The 15,813-nt window shown below is 37.5% G+C and overlaps 1 protein-coding gene across 1 annotated transcript in view; it reads right to left on the bottom strand.

The window, feature by feature from the left end:
* The window catches only part of LOC141362838 (Fc receptor-like protein 5), a 34,075-nt gene extending 19,098 nt beyond the window's left edge, over nt 1-14,977 (bottom strand). The window contains exons 1-2 of the mRNA XM_073865096.1: nt 14,843-14,977; nt 1,147-1,390 (exon numbers count right to left, since the gene is read on the bottom strand). Of these exons, the coding sequence (XP_073721197.1) occupies nt 1,147-1,390; nt 14,843-14,977 (379 nt within the window). The remainder of the gene's footprint in view (nt 1-1,146; nt 1,391-14,842) is intronic.
* Between the last annotated feature and the right edge of the window lie 836 nt (nt 14,978-15,813).

Raw genomic sequence — 15,813 nt, forward strand, 5'->3', positions numbered from 1 at the left:
AAGCAGTGACTTTAACCCAGAAATGTGTTCTGTCCTACCCAGCCCAGGGTAAAAAACAACCCAATATTTTTTAGTGTGTAGGAATTTGGTGCATTATATCAATTATCTGTTGATCATAATTTAGAAATTGACTATTTATAAATTTTCATAATCTTAGTTATTCGTTCATTAGGGACACAATATCGCACAGAGTATATGTCGTCCGTTGCGTATTTCACAGACACAAAATTGTCAAATTGTTCTATTAAATTAATCAAATGTAACAATTTATTATACCAGACAGGTTCCAGATATAAACATCAATAAAAAAATACAATACAAAATATGATTCAATTCCAGTTATAAAAAATGATCAACAGTTGCAAAAGTTACAAAGTCATATAGACACTGGCAACAGAGTACTTCCAAAATGGATATATTACACACCAAGTGGTGTAGGAAGATACTTAAAGATTTTTTCCATTATGCTTTAATACACACATAGTGTGGGAGCTTCTGGTTCTAGAATCCTCCCAGAGTCTCTTTCCAAGCCACCTTATATAAACAGATGAGACAAGAATCTTTAACTTCCCAAACCAGGATTTGGTTGGTTAGGTTCTTGTGACCCGAAGAAGCACCAAATGGGATTGTTAACAATCTGTTATCTATATCTCTTTGGGAGGTGACACCCATCGCAGGAGTAGAGTTTACGTCTTAAGTTCTAAACTTTGATATTATGAGACCTTTTTAACCATCGCACCATGACCTTTAAAATAAAACCACACAAGATTATAAAATTACAATCTCAGAACAACATTTATACATAAGATCATATATTCAGCCAGCAGTATTTTGCATGCACAAGGTTTACACAAGAAGGCTCTATGTCATTACCGCAGCACTCTTATTATTTATCCATGCCTAGATAAATACAGTTTTACATTCTACCGCATCTTGAATGGAATTTAATAGAATATAATTTGGAACTATTTAAAACATGGAAACTGTTTAGAATAATGTTTTGTATAAATTTTTCTTACATAATTGCATATTCAAACCAAAGGACTACATGTTTTTTCCTCAGTAACTGTAATAGCCACCCGTTTAGTAAAATAACTGACAGTGTGTTTTCAGAACAAAGTGAATTCTGAGAGTATAAATACTTACCGTGTACTGTCACTGTTATTGGTTCACTGTATTGTGTTAAAACATTAACGTTGTCACTTTTTCTGGCTCTGCACTTGTACTCTCCTCCATCAGAGACTCGCACAGATGTGATTGTTTTAGTTCCTGTAGTTTCAACGTATTCAGTCTTGGTGAATGGTGTGGTAAATAAAAAATTCCACCCAGTGGACTGATGAACCTCACAGGTCAGATTAACTGTGTCTCCAATGAACACAGACGTCTGTGGCTGCACAGTCAGAGTTGGTGTTATATCTGTCAATATAAAATCACTGGGAGTTGTAAAGTTTTTTTTTTTTTTCAAAAAATATCTTTTTGTTGTGTCTGGTAACAATGATCATGTTATATTAATGTTTACATCATAACGAGTACACTATAAAAATATTTGTCAGTTTTGTTTTGATTCAGAGTTGCTGTCATCTGAAACCCTCACAGAGTTGAACGTCATCACTTTATCTTTATCATTTCTGTCCAACAGCCCTGAGAAACTCAAAATTACTCTGTTTTAAAAGCAGATACAGTCAACAGGTGGACTGCAGGACAATAATAAGTTTTTGTTTTATTAATTATTATAGGGGTATGTATCTGTTCACCACAATATAAGAGAAACAAGCAAGGTAATTATAGCTATTTGCTGGCTGGTGTGCCTTTGTTTTATTTGGTGAGTTGGTGAGCATTTGTTCATTGTTCATGCATGGGTAAAATCAGCAGGGGACACTAAACTGAAGGGGTGAGCACCTTATCGCTAAGATAATATTGAGTGTTTTTACACATGCCCTGCTATCATGTTCACCTGAAGCATCTTTTGCAGCGATTTTTGTGTGAGCATATCAGTGAACACCCCTGACCACTCGACCTGACCATTCTCGGGCCAGCATCCTATGTCCAAATTTCAGTCAAAACCGTTCTATTTCATCATAAACAATCTGAAAACAGGGCTTTAAGTGTAAAATACCGAACTTGTCCTTTGACTACTTATGCTTAAATCACCCAAGACTTTTGCTATATTACTATATTACTATGTTTTTAGTGCATAGTATCTGCTTAAAGGATAATTCCGGTATTTAACACTTTGAGTCTCATTTCTGGTTTGTTTTGGATGAACTACAGTGATGGACACAGAAATTTTGACAATGGGTCGAGTCTTGACTCTTCGACTCATTTAGAAGCGTCTCTTGACTGCTTCAGAATGGAAGTCAATGACCATGCACAAACATGTCATTAAAAGTAAAACAACACTTAACGTTCATTTTCAAAACTGTACTACTCACCGAGTGGTTCTCACCGAGTGGTTCAACTTGCCTAATAATTCTGCACACGGTGTACAGAAGCAATACAAATGAAAAACAAACTGAAAATCATGGTTGTTTAATAATGCTTTTCAAATGTTGTAATTCTAAGTGCAACTCCAGCAACATATAAACTAAAACAAGATAATATCAAAACAAAACATACTGTACTGTGACATCCCAAATCTTGTCATGACAACCGCCAATAAACACTTAATAAACACACGACAATAAAGACTTTTAAATGATGTGATTAGAGCACAACTAAATTAACCAACTAAGACTAAACCACTAAATAAAACTCTGAGTAAAACAGGGCTAAAAGCAAACACAAGTCTTACATTTTGTCGTAGTGCAGTTTTTATTGCACAAGTGGCCATATTCAAAAATGTGCTCAAATAATGAATACAATTCACTTTGATGGCGCTACAATTTCCTAGTGGAAAAGAACATGTTTATTTATCCAGAGATAACAAATCATACTACTTCTGGAAAAATGTATGCAATATGCATAGCGCCAGTGTGGGGGAGAACCGAGTCTGTTTGAATGTTAAAACAAAAAAGGATTTTACATGCGAAAATAAAGATTATAAAAGCAACGGTCATCATGAGACCTCCTGCAGCGGGAACCCCACTATTATAGATGTGTTCGACTTCAAGCCGCGCTGCAAGAACCATAGATATGTATATAAAGGCTAGATGGCTCGTCCGCGCTGCTGGCCAATTGAGTGCAACGTCCGCATTTTGGCGGCCATCTTACGACAGGGCGCTCGCTCACTCGTAGCATTGAGTTTTAATGATGCAGGTACTTTTAAATGACCATAACTTGCTTAATTTTTTACCGATTTTCAAACGGTTTGGTTTGTTATAAACGTCAAAGATGTACCTATGACACTGCATACCTATACTAAAAATAAAAAATAAATTCATGAAACATGTTAAAGCATCCAGAATTATAGCCACGTTAATAACGTTTGTAAAAACCCAAACCGTTTGAAAATCGGTAGAAAATTGAGCAAGTTATGGTCATTTAAAAGTACCTGCACCATTAAACTCAATGCTACGAGTGAGCGAGCGCCCTGTCGTAAGATGGCCGCCAGGTGATGCCGTTAGGGACTCCGCCTTGAGCCATCTAGCCTTTATATGCATATCTATGGCAAGAACGACAGGCTGATGACGTCAAAGTACCGTGAGGGTGAGTCGAGAAATCCTCGGAAGAGTTTGCTTTCGAACCGCTCTCGCAGTGTCATCCGCCTGTCGGTTCCTGTGTTATACCATGAAGTCAAACACACGTATAAATGATCTCTATTAGTGATGTACCAGCTTTATTTTATTAAAAATATTTTTAATTATCTTTAACCCTCTGGGGTCTAAGGGGTTTTTAGGGCCCTGGAGAAGTTTTGACATGCACTGACATTTGTGCTTTTTTCAGTTGCTTAAAAACATAATAATGGCAAAAGTCTTATAACACTGCGTTCATCACAAACTGGGCTACTATATTATATGATCAACATGTATGTACATGTTTGTATTTTTGAGAGAAAAATGTTTATGCGTGGTTTTTGAAAAAGCTAAATTTTTAAGTCACTGATATAAGTCCAAAAAACCCATTCTAAACATGTTTTTTTCCAAGACTTTTCAAAACAGGATCTAGTAGTCTAGAGTTTTTTCTTTCAAATGATGTGAAAATCATTCTGCTTACTCATTCACATAAAACAATATATTGATTTACAATTTCAAAGTCACTTTCTGGTTAGGAAGGCAATATGCAAGGAGGATGGAAGCTCTTGAATAATCTGTGATTGACAGCTGAAGAACAAAACACTTACATAATGAGCTGCATACTGACCCTTTAGGCAGTAAGACGACGCCATTATTGTTACGTGTTTGTTTGTGAAAGCAACACAAAAGAAATGCCTTCCCATGCGTGATCCTGCGTTAAATAAACTTACTGTGCAGAGATATACGCGAACAAACAGGGTTTTAGATGTGTTTAGATGCGTCTTAATACAAAAGTGCGTCAAATATGAGGCTTTGTGTGTGTCTTTGGCCGTCGACCGCGTCTGACGGAAGCACAAAGAAAACATAAGCGCCTGGAGATAACTTGTATTTACAGGCAAGAAAGCATATTTTATAATGATACCACAAAGCGCTTCAAATATGAGGCATTGTGTGTTTGTGTGTGCGTTTGGACATCGCGTCACTGACGAAGCACACACACTCGTGTCTGTTTGGAGATAACTTTAGGCACGAGTAAACAAGTAGATGTTATGTTTGCAATCGCATCTTTCATAATGATACCACAAAGCGTGTCAAATATGAGGCATCGTGTGTTTGTGTGTGCGTTTGGACGTCGAACGCGTCTGTTTGATGAAGCACACACACTCACGTCTGGAGATAACTTTAGTTACAGTCTGAGTAAACAAGTAGATGTCATGTCATCAACACTTGGATTAAAACTCAACACAGCACTGAATGGCTACAGAGACGGAGTCTCCATTGACTGGGGTTGACTAATGAATATGGATGATCTCTGCTCTTCTCTTCAATGGAGCGGGGCGTGGCTCATTATAGATAATGCAGTAACACGAGAAAGACGGTACATCTCCCTCTTCTAACACAGTTAACAACGAATTACAATATTTGTTTTCGATTTCACTTACATCTTCCAAAAGCAGACATTCCAAGCATTATGTAGACATGTATCTTTTCTTTCTATGACAAGTATTCGTTACAACCTGATCTCACGAATTTCACGGATCTCCGCATATTTCCGTGGCCCTGCCACTGACTTTCTTTTCCGTGGCATTCTCACGGATTGGTTACTCAACTGTTTTGTCCTATTTTCTTACCATTTTCGCTTCGGTTTAGGGTTAGATTTACATAAAATGACATCCCTACCCAAACCCAACTCTAACCCCAATGCCAGGTGACAATTGATTAAAGTTTAGAAAATATAAAAGAATACATCAGAAAAAATTGTATAAACCAATATTTACAGTGACAAAGTAATGCAAGCACCAAATCTAACCCTAAACCGAAGCGACAATGGTTTGAAAATAGGAAAAAGCAGTTGAGTAACCAATCCGTGAGAATGCCACGGAAAAGAAAGTCCGTGGCAGGGCCACGGAAATATGCGGAGATCCGTGAGAATGTCACGGAAAAATGAGCAAAAAATTCCCACGGAACTTTGTGAGATCATGTTGATTCGTTAAGTTACAGTAAATTTTTCTGTCATGTTTCTGAAAGGACTTCACTGAGGGAGGGAGAACAAAACACGCATCATGTTTATTTGCTTAATTTTGCGAAAAGCACAACATTCTGTTTTTATTGGGAGTGGACAGAAAAAAACTAGACAAACTAGCCCTTGATATGAAGTAACGTTTCCATTAACCAATGCAGAGGTGTATACTTAAGTATTTTTACTTTCTACATAAAAGTAAATTTTCATGTATTCATGTTTTTTTTTGGAAAACATACATTCCAAAGCATACTATCATAATTTTTTACTCCACTACATTTCATAATTTCAAGTTTTTGGTTTATATTTAATATTTAAGTAAACATCTAGTAATTTTTTTACTTTTACCTAAGAAAAAAGGACTTTTGTACTTTTACTCAAGAAAGTAAAAGTACAAAATTTGTATGTAATTAGGTATTAAATCAATTGTAATATGCAATATAAAAGGAATACACAGTATGAATTAGTAGTGAGTAGTGAGTACAAATGTAGTGAACATATTTTAGTAAAGTAAAGATTTTTTTCCCAAGACAAACACTCTGACAAAGCACAGATGCTTGGAAAATGTAACTAAAATACTTAAGTAGTATAGACGGTTTCAGCAGTAACAACAAAAACAAGCGGCTGTCGCGGTCCCGCACGTAACTTCCGGTAAACTCCGCTAAGAATAAATAACAACAAAGTTCTTTAAACGTAGTTTATTTATATAACAAGCAAAAAAACAACACATAGATTACCTAGGAAACCAAAACATTTGTTATTTTCGACGAGGCATTTGTTCAAGAGATCAGGTTAGCAACTAGTCAGACCATTACAAAAACGAAACCGGAAGTAAGGTTCGGAGCCAGACGTGTATCACGTGCGTCCGATGAAACAGTCTATACACTACACCTCTGAACCAATGTGATGCAACTACAATGTAATTTTGTTTTCTCTTGCTGTTCAACTTATAACACTGCGCAGACCAATATGCAGATGCCATCAAAATACCACGAGATCAATTTGATTCTTGCAGTGCCACCTGAAGTCGAACACACTTCTGTCTTGTCTTCCAACCAAACATACTGAGCCATATTTAAAGAAAGATCATGTGACTTTTACGTTTACATTGCAGTTTTGCGAGATGTTCCTTTTTGCATTGCCTGAAAAGCCACCTCACCCGAGTAAAAAAAAAACATTTTGCGATATATGGGAGTGTTTCTATTAAAGTTTTTTTCGATTGCTAAACGACAGTGGGCACAACTGGAGTCACATGTGCAAAACTCTAACTACAGTCTGCACAGCAGCAGTTCATGTGGACCAAACTCTAGTTCGTTTTTCATTGCTTAAACACAGTTTTCAAAACTTTACACACTTATCCCATGACTTTAACCACAACCTGCACAACACTGTGGATTTACAGCTCTTTGTTCAAATGCTAACACACTGCTGTCAAAACTGTGAACCACACATTCAAAACAGAAAAGATTTTAGCCTTGTGCCTTTCAAACACTGCTGACTGCAATTCCACATAAATATGTAAATATAAATATATATAAATATGAATAAATAGTAGTAGAGCTCAGAAAGACTAATTTTAGAAATGGAACAAGGAAGACGGGTTCGTGGAGGGAGAATGGTGGCATGTAGTGGCCTGATGCTAGAGAGAGGCAGGATTAGCCCCTCAATTATTTGTTTGAATTACAGTATGTACTTTTAGTTTCTACTTTTTTTTCTTGTTACTGTAATTCTGCAAATTACTCCAGACTACTGAAGCAAACTGCTAATTTTCATTTACCTTAAAGAATTGTTATGTTCTAAAAATTTCAATAAATCATGTGAAAGAATGTCACTCTTTTCTTTGAAGAAATGTTACTTTGTATGAAGTTACTGAAATTGTTCAAACTGTAAAGATGAAAAGTTTGTATTTCTGTATTGGTGTTTGATGTTAGTGTTTTTCCTCTCAGTGTGTTCTGAGTGACAGTGTGTGTTATCTCAGTGAGGGTTGTATATAGTGTTTGGCTGCACTGAGCTGTTTTGAGTCATGTGTTAAGAGTTGTGCTCAGGTGACTGTTGGTAGAACAGACTGTAGTTAGAGTTTTGCACATGTAGCTCCAGTTGTGCTCACTGTCGTTTAGCAATCGAAAAAAACTGTAAATGCATTTTCAACTCGCTATTTCAGTTTGCGTAATTTGTGTAAAGTAATTGAATGTCATCTTAGACAAAAACTTAATTTGAGGCTATGTTTTTGTATTAGGCCTATTTTAGGCTATTTGATATAGAAAAGTAGGCATTTCTTTTAAAAATGTAACTTGACGCAGACTAACAGATGGAGAATTCTCATCAGAGAATGATCACCACAAGGGAGCTGAAGTTTGTGAAAAAAAAACAATGACCCAAACTAATAAACTGCTTAGAATTAACACTTCAATATTCCATTAAAAAAATAAGAATTGTCAGTTTGGATTTTTTTTAATGGGGACTTTAAGCATTTAAAGTATTTTAATTATTTTTGTACAACATAATACAAATTACAAAACAAACTAAATCAATCAAACAAACAAACACATTTTAAAATGAATGAAATTGATTTACCTTCTGTTCGTTGAGAGTGGATGTTTGAAATCAGCACTGGAAAATAACAAAGAGGAACACATAAATATTATCTCCCCCTTGATACTTTAATATTTAAGAGGTCATTGAACTATTTTCAGAACTTCATCATTAGTACAAAAACAGAAACAGCATTTATTGAAACCAAGCTGCCAAAACATTTCAGGTCAGATTTTGTCTCCCTAATGAAGAAGATCAACGCCTGCTTCTTCATCATTGTCTCTTTAGCCCCGCCCACCAACTTATATCTATAGTGGGAGCTGACACACAAACACAGAATTACATAAGCAATACAATTATAGAGATACCTCAGAGACATTGTGCAGTGTCTTTATATTGCCTTCCTTGTGATCCTAACATTGAAAAGGTGTAATGACTTTTAACGTTTTAACAAAATTTCAGCTTACACCAGTAAGACCCTCTGTGCTTGTTCACTTTATTTTACTGTAGATTAGATTTTACACAATATAAAGTACGACACAGAGAAACTGAAACTGTGCCTTATTTAAAGATGCCATTTTTCGTGATACCATTTTTCTATGTTGCTGTTAGAGCATAAATAATATCTGCAAAATTATAGTGCTCAAAGTTCAATGCAAAGCAATACAATTTCTTTATCAGAATTCACTTTTCAAGGACTACAGAGAATGGCTGGTTTGGACTACAGCCCTCTACTTCCCAGTTAGATGACAACAATATTCTGTTTTTTTTTTACTAAGCTCCGCCTACAGGAATATGCCAAAAAAGGGCGTGACCTTGTTACACTTCAACGGAGAAGACGAAGAAGTTGCATTAGTAGAGATTTTTAGTCACCATGCCACCGAGACGCTATTATTGTCATCCCAGAGTCAAATCCCATTTGTTTGTCCTACGCTGATGACAGCTTCCTCAATCTGACCTGACCTTTCCAGACAATGTGCCCTAAGCTGCTGTCAAATCACAACAGACTAAACAAGCTACACAATCAGAACTCGTGACGTATTTCTGAAGGAGGGACTTCATAGGACAAGGAAGACATCAGCCCGTTTTTAGGACAGTGAAAACAAGGATATAGAGATGGTCAACTATGTGAAAAGTGCTTTTTTTACACGTGAAACATGAACACACATTATATTGTGCACCGTAAACTCAATCATACAGTAGCTTTAAAAACACAGAAAGAAAGAGACCATTAAACCTGTCTATTATAAATGTCAATGATTTGACTCACACTTATAACTTTTCCTGCCACTTTGAAGAGACTATTCTGCCACTATAGAACCTATTACTGTTCCCAATGTAAGATTACCAAACTAAACTACAAAAGGAAAATGCAAAAGGAAAACACTGACTTCATAAACGACTTACAAATCATCATCTTGGTGCATACATTAAATGTTTTCATCTTCCCTAAGAAAAACATTCTTTGCTGAAATTTCTTGCAAACAACTGATACATTTGCTTTAACAAAATGCAACTCAAAATAAGTGATGATGTCACAAATATATAAAATAGCGTGTAATGTAATTCAGCCCCACAAATCCTTGCAGAAACACTGACATCTTATTTTATTTGGTACACATAGATTTTTGCATGAAGTAAAATAAAGAAAATAAACAATTTAGCAATTCAAGTTTGCAATTAAAACTAATTGTTTTCCTTCTTAACATCTCAGTGTTCTTGCCATCCAAGCCAGAATGATGTAAAAAAAAAAACACTAGTGGGCCAAATCATCAGAACCGAATCAAACTGGATAACTAAAAATGAGGTATGTATTAAACTGTGGATTTAGGGGTTGTGCACACCAAAACTTTTAAACGCGTGGCTGAAATGCCTGGAGGACGCCGAATGCCAGCTGTTTTTCAACTGGGTGCCAGCTTTGTTCAGCTGAACGCTTTGGTAGCTGTGATACTTGAGCTGTGAGCTGGTTGGTTACTGTGGTAATGTCCTGCTTTCTCCACTGTGATTGGATGGTCGTGTAAGAACTGACATTGACGAATTGAGCTTTTCACCCAAAGTTGAATATTTTTCAACTCTCGGCGCTCAGCCGCTGAGCGTGGAAAAACCACAGAGCACAGTTTTTCAGCGCGGAAGAAAACAGCTAGCTGCTGGCTTTTTTGAAAAACGGCAAGCTTCCATTGGAAACAATTGAAAACATACGCCGGCCACAGGTGTAAAAGCTTTGCTGTGCAGGCCCCCTTACTGTAGATTTAAATTTATGTTATTTACTGGCAACAATTTGTTCAAAGTTAAATGAACATTAACAAGTCTTTATCTTTACAGAATAAAACTAAAATAACAGCCTCATTCAAAGCATTCTGGGAAACAAAAGCAAAAGAAAAAAAAACAGAAAAGGTTGATGAGGATTTCTGGTTTTCAGAATGCTTTGCATGAGACTGTTATTTTACTTATATTCTGTATTTTAATTTCTTTCTGTAATGTTAATTCAGGATTAATTCAAGTTTTAATTGTCTGACAGCTTTTAATCTATCTTAAGTACCACTACAAGTCTATCTCTCACCATCTCCTTGCGCAATTGTCCGGATTCCAAGTGCTCGACTACACAGTGTAGATCTGTTATGAAGTGATCCTCAGACTCGCCCACCTGTGCTGTCTCTGATTACATTTAAACTTTCAAAAATCACATTTCTACGAGCTATTAAGTGATCATTCAGTCGGTTCTTTACCGTTTTGTACTAATTCGTTCCTGAGCGCTTAAATGAAGTAAAGTTAATATGACCTCAGCTTCTTTACTCATCGTATAGTTTAGGCCATTCACTTGATTTTCATCCGCCTGCGTTTCCAAGCCTGATTCGATACAAAACCTTTCAAACGCTTGATCAATTTCAGCCAGTCATCTGCTTTAAATGAGAATATTTCCAGTTAAGAAACTTGAAACTGAGATATGATGGTGTCTCGGCCTGTCTTTCTTTTTGTTGGCTGACTGAAGCAGACTCAGTTCAGCAGTTAACAAACTTGCATACAAATGTCTTCACAGAGCCGGCGCCAGACCATAACTAACAGGGGGGCATGCGGCTTCCAACGGGGGGCATGCAATTAGCAATAATAACTTGCAAAACAAGGCATTTAAACAACAAATACAGTGCAAGCACACACTCATACAACTAGTACAGACTGTCAGCTCATTTCCCGTATAAAGTGCAGATGATCCCAAACTACTCAGTATTACCATAATCACGTCGCAATGCTGTTAACGGTCTATAGCCACACTTCACATTTAGGCTTATGTAAATTAAAACAACTGCTTTTAACACCATTCAGCCCTTCCTGCTCGCTGATAGACTGATTACGGATTTTAACCTTGATTTAAATTTGGTGGGCTGGATATTGGATTTTTTAACTGATAGATCCCAGAGTGTGAGGGCTAATGGCACCCTATCGGAAGTCATTTTTACATCAACTGGTTCTCCCCAAGGCTGCTGTCTGTCTCCTCTCCTGTACATCCTGTACACAAACCAGTGTCGCAGTTTGTATCAGGACAGATACATTCTTAAGTTCGCTGATGATCCTGTCATTGTCAGCCTGCTAACAGGGGATGAGCGGGATCATGGGCCAGTCCTCAATGACTTTGTTGAATGGTGTGATAGCTCCTTTTTACAGCTAAATGTATCCAAAACCAAGGACATGATCATTGACTTTCGCAGGTCACCTCCTTCACCTACAGTTTCGGTCATTAAAGGCATAGACATTGAGCTTGTGGAGAAATACAAATATCTTGGACTCATTTTAGATAACAAACTGTGTTTTGAACCCTTGGTTGACGCTGTATCAAAGAAAATCCAACAAAGATTGTAATTCCTTAGGAAAATGAATTATTTTAATGTTTCTTCAGAATTGATGACTTTGTTTTATTGTTCTTTTATTGAATCGGTTTTATCTTTTTGTGTTGCTGCTTGGTTTGGAAGCCTCTCTCTGACAAACAAAAATGGACTCGGAAGTTTGGTTAAAGTGGCAAGCAAGATCTCCAGGAGAGGTCAGGCTCAACCTGGGGAGTTATACATAAAACAGGTCCAGAGGAAAGCTAGAGTTATAGCTCATTCACAGGATCATCCCCTTAGAATAGGGTTTGAGCTTTTGCCCTCTGAACGGCGCTATCGAGTTCCTAGATGCAGAACAAAGAGGATGCAAATATCTTTTATTCCATCAGCTGTGAGGCTCCTTAACTCTTTCACCGCCATTGACGAGATATCTCGTCAATTAAGAGAAAACGCTTCCCCGCCAATGACGAGATTTTCCGTCTTTCCGCAATACCGCTATTATTACCGCTTTTTAACCCGGAAGTATTGCCCAAGCGCCTGCATGTCCGTGTCTGTTTTAAAGATTGCTCTGAATGAGATCTCTATGAAAAGTCCGTTACAAAAATTGAATTATCTCTGCTTTTTGCTCAAAATGTGGTGTTTTTGCAGAAACCTACCCATATTCAAAAGCTAATTACAAAAGAACCTCTGAAGATAGGATGAAACGGGTTTTTTGTTTAAAGCAGAGGGTCTGTTCTTTCATTTGGTATATTGTATGTTTATATATTTAAAGAAGAACATTTTCTGGAAGGCATTAAACTTTGGTGAAAATCATGAAAAACGCTGGCGCTGGCTGACAACTTTTTAAAAAAATGCTGGCGGTGAAAGAGTTAATGGCACTTAGCACTTAGAACAATTTGCATAATTTGCACAAATTGCATTTTTGCACTTGATTGTGTTACGTATTTATGTGTGAAATTGTTGTTTGCACATTATGTAATTTGGGGCGTTAATGTGAATTTTATCTCTGTTGGTCAGTTTGTGTTGTTGTATGTTTATGTATTATATGTGGAGCATTGCTGCAAATCCAATTTCCCCTTGTGGGACAATAAAGGTACTTTGACTTTGACTTTGACAACAGTAACTTACCTTTAAAAAAGCTGAAGCCGGCGTGTGCAAACATTAAACTTCCTTAAAACAGTGTCCTGTAGATTTGAAAATTCCACCTCGACCTCTAATCTCCGAGTTTGAGCATGTTTTGCATGAAGTCGGATGGAGCAGACAGTGCTGGTTCGTTCTAAATGTTCTAATATCCATATTTTACACGATCCATAAAATGCCGCGAAAAAACACGTTGCTAGTATCAAGTCACATTAATTTGCTAAAGACGTAAAGACGCATGAGATGCCGCAATGCAACCAATCAGAGAAACTAGGCCCACGACCCCCCGACCCCCCCCCCCCCCCCCCCCGACGCCGGCCTTGCGTCTTCACACAATCCCACTTCTGACATCATCTCCTGTTGTTTATTGGGTACAACAAAACCCTTTGCATGAACACAACAGTCAGACACTACAACTAAGTAAATATCTCCAATTCGTACAGATTACAAAAAACGCAAGGTATGAATACGTTAAAAACTTTCTGGTAAGTTTTTTTTACAGTAAGCACATTGACCAGAATCAACAGAAGCAGGATTTCTTTTCTAACTAAATAACATTGTACACAAATTTGGGGGTCCATATGGGTTTTACCTCTAACGATACTTGCACAACAAACTATCACTTAAATACTTTAGCTCAGGGGTGTCAAACTCAAGGCCCGCGGGCCAAATCCGGCCGCCCCCTCATTTCATCTGGCCCGCGAGAGTTTACAAATTATGTTAATTATGTGGCCCGTGAGAGTTTACAGGTTATTTTATTGTTATTATAAGTTTTATTTTTTGCAGGTTATTTCCTACATTGCTTTTTTTAACAGCCACCAAAACTAATTTTTGTCCCGCTTAAATCTTTTTGTAATGTAATTATAGGGATAATGTTGATGATTGCATGAGAAAGAACGAGCAGTGCCCTGCACGCACGCAATACTAGAGTGGGCGTGTCTGAATGAAGGATAACAGAACATTTTGAGTGTACTCACATACAACATGTGTTTTTGTCACCACAATTATTTTTAGAATAATCTGTAGAATAGTTGTACTCTATACACTTTGTCATTATTTGCCTGGGCTTCTACTTTCAAAGCTAGGTATTAATTGAGTTATTAACAAAACCAATAGTAAGCAAATGCAGAGAAAATTATGCAATGTACAGTAATAAAAGAGTTGATACATTCATACAGTCGTTCAAATACAACCGGCCCTTTGAGATTAACCGTAATGCTGATGTGGCCCGGGATGAAATTGAGTTTGACACCCCTGCTTTAGCTTGTTATGAAGTCAATCACATGTTATTAAGTGAAAAAACATAATGGAGAAAATACATGGAACAAACTCTTATGATCTATACCAGGGATGGGCAACTGGCCCGGGGTAAATTCTAATACGGCCCGCTGGACCATATTATACATAATCAAATACTTTTAAAATGATGATTTTTGTATTAGGACGTAAATACTCCCAACCAGGAGGGGGCGCTAGGTCCAGCAGATCCTCACAGTAAGCATAGTCCCATGTTTGGGCTTCTGTGAAGAATAGGTCTTCACGGAGTCAGAAAACCCGAGGTCCGACCCAAGACCCGATCATGTCATATCTTTGGTCTTTTCGACTGTTCTGTTTCTTTTGCTTTGTTCTGTGTGTGTGTTTTATGTTTTGACAGCTCTCACATGCGCGTCTGCCACCGGAGTGATCTCATCAGCACTGATTTCATTCACCTGCGACATCACCTGTTTTTCATTTGTCTCCCCATTCGTTTGGTATTTAAGCTCTCTGTTTTTAGTTGCTCCTTGCGAGTTCGTCATTGTTATGTTGATTCAGTCTTGTCATGTCGTGTTTACCGTGTTTGTTGGATTTATACATTTTTTGACCTTTTTGTCTTTTTGCCATTTTTGTTGCTCTGCCTGCTCTGTCTGCTTTCTCTTGTTCACTTCTCATTAGGACTACAGCACCTCCGCTCCTCTCCGCTTCTGTGGATTATTATATCTCTCTCTGCCCTGCCGGTCTTTTGCCCTGCTGTCTCTCGTTTGCAGAGCCGGACAGTAACGGAGTACATTTACTTGAGTACAGTACTTAAGTACAATTTTGAGGGATCTGTACTTTAGTGAGTATTATTTTTGGGGAGTACTCATGACTTTACTCAAGTACATTTGAGAGGCAAATATTGTACTCTTTACTCCACTACATTTCTATCCATAACCGTGAGTACCCGTTACTTCTTCTAAAAAAAGGAAAAAGAAAAATCTCAGAAGCCCTCGGTTTGTTGTTTCCCTTTTCTCAAACGTGATTGGATTGTGCAGGCTCCACTGATTGGATTGTGCAGGCTCCACTGATTGGGACAACCTATCAGCTATCACCTTCAGCTTTCCGCCAAAGTCCCAATAGTCAGATTTAGATAAGAGAAGAAACCATGGACGAAACAATGGATGAAGACGCAGCAGGTCCATCCCGGGAATGTGACAACCCGTGGCTCCACCTCGCCAGACTATTTTTATTTTCTAAACAAGTTAATGATAGTTTTCGCTTTAAGCGTTTGCTGTGTTTACCAAAACAAAACTTCATCACCGCTTACAAAAATTCAACCCCTTGAGAGCGGCAGGGATCACTGGTGATCCCGGATTATTGTTGTTCAAAATTCATT

The sequence above is a fragment of the Misgurnus anguillicaudatus genome, unplaced genomic scaffold (assembly GCF_027580225.2).
Source record: "Misgurnus anguillicaudatus unplaced genomic scaffold, ASM2758022v2 HiC_scaffold_29, whole genome shotgun sequence".
In the NCBI taxonomy this organism is placed as follows: Eukaryota; Metazoa; Chordata; class Actinopteri; order Cypriniformes; family Cobitidae; genus Misgurnus; species Misgurnus anguillicaudatus.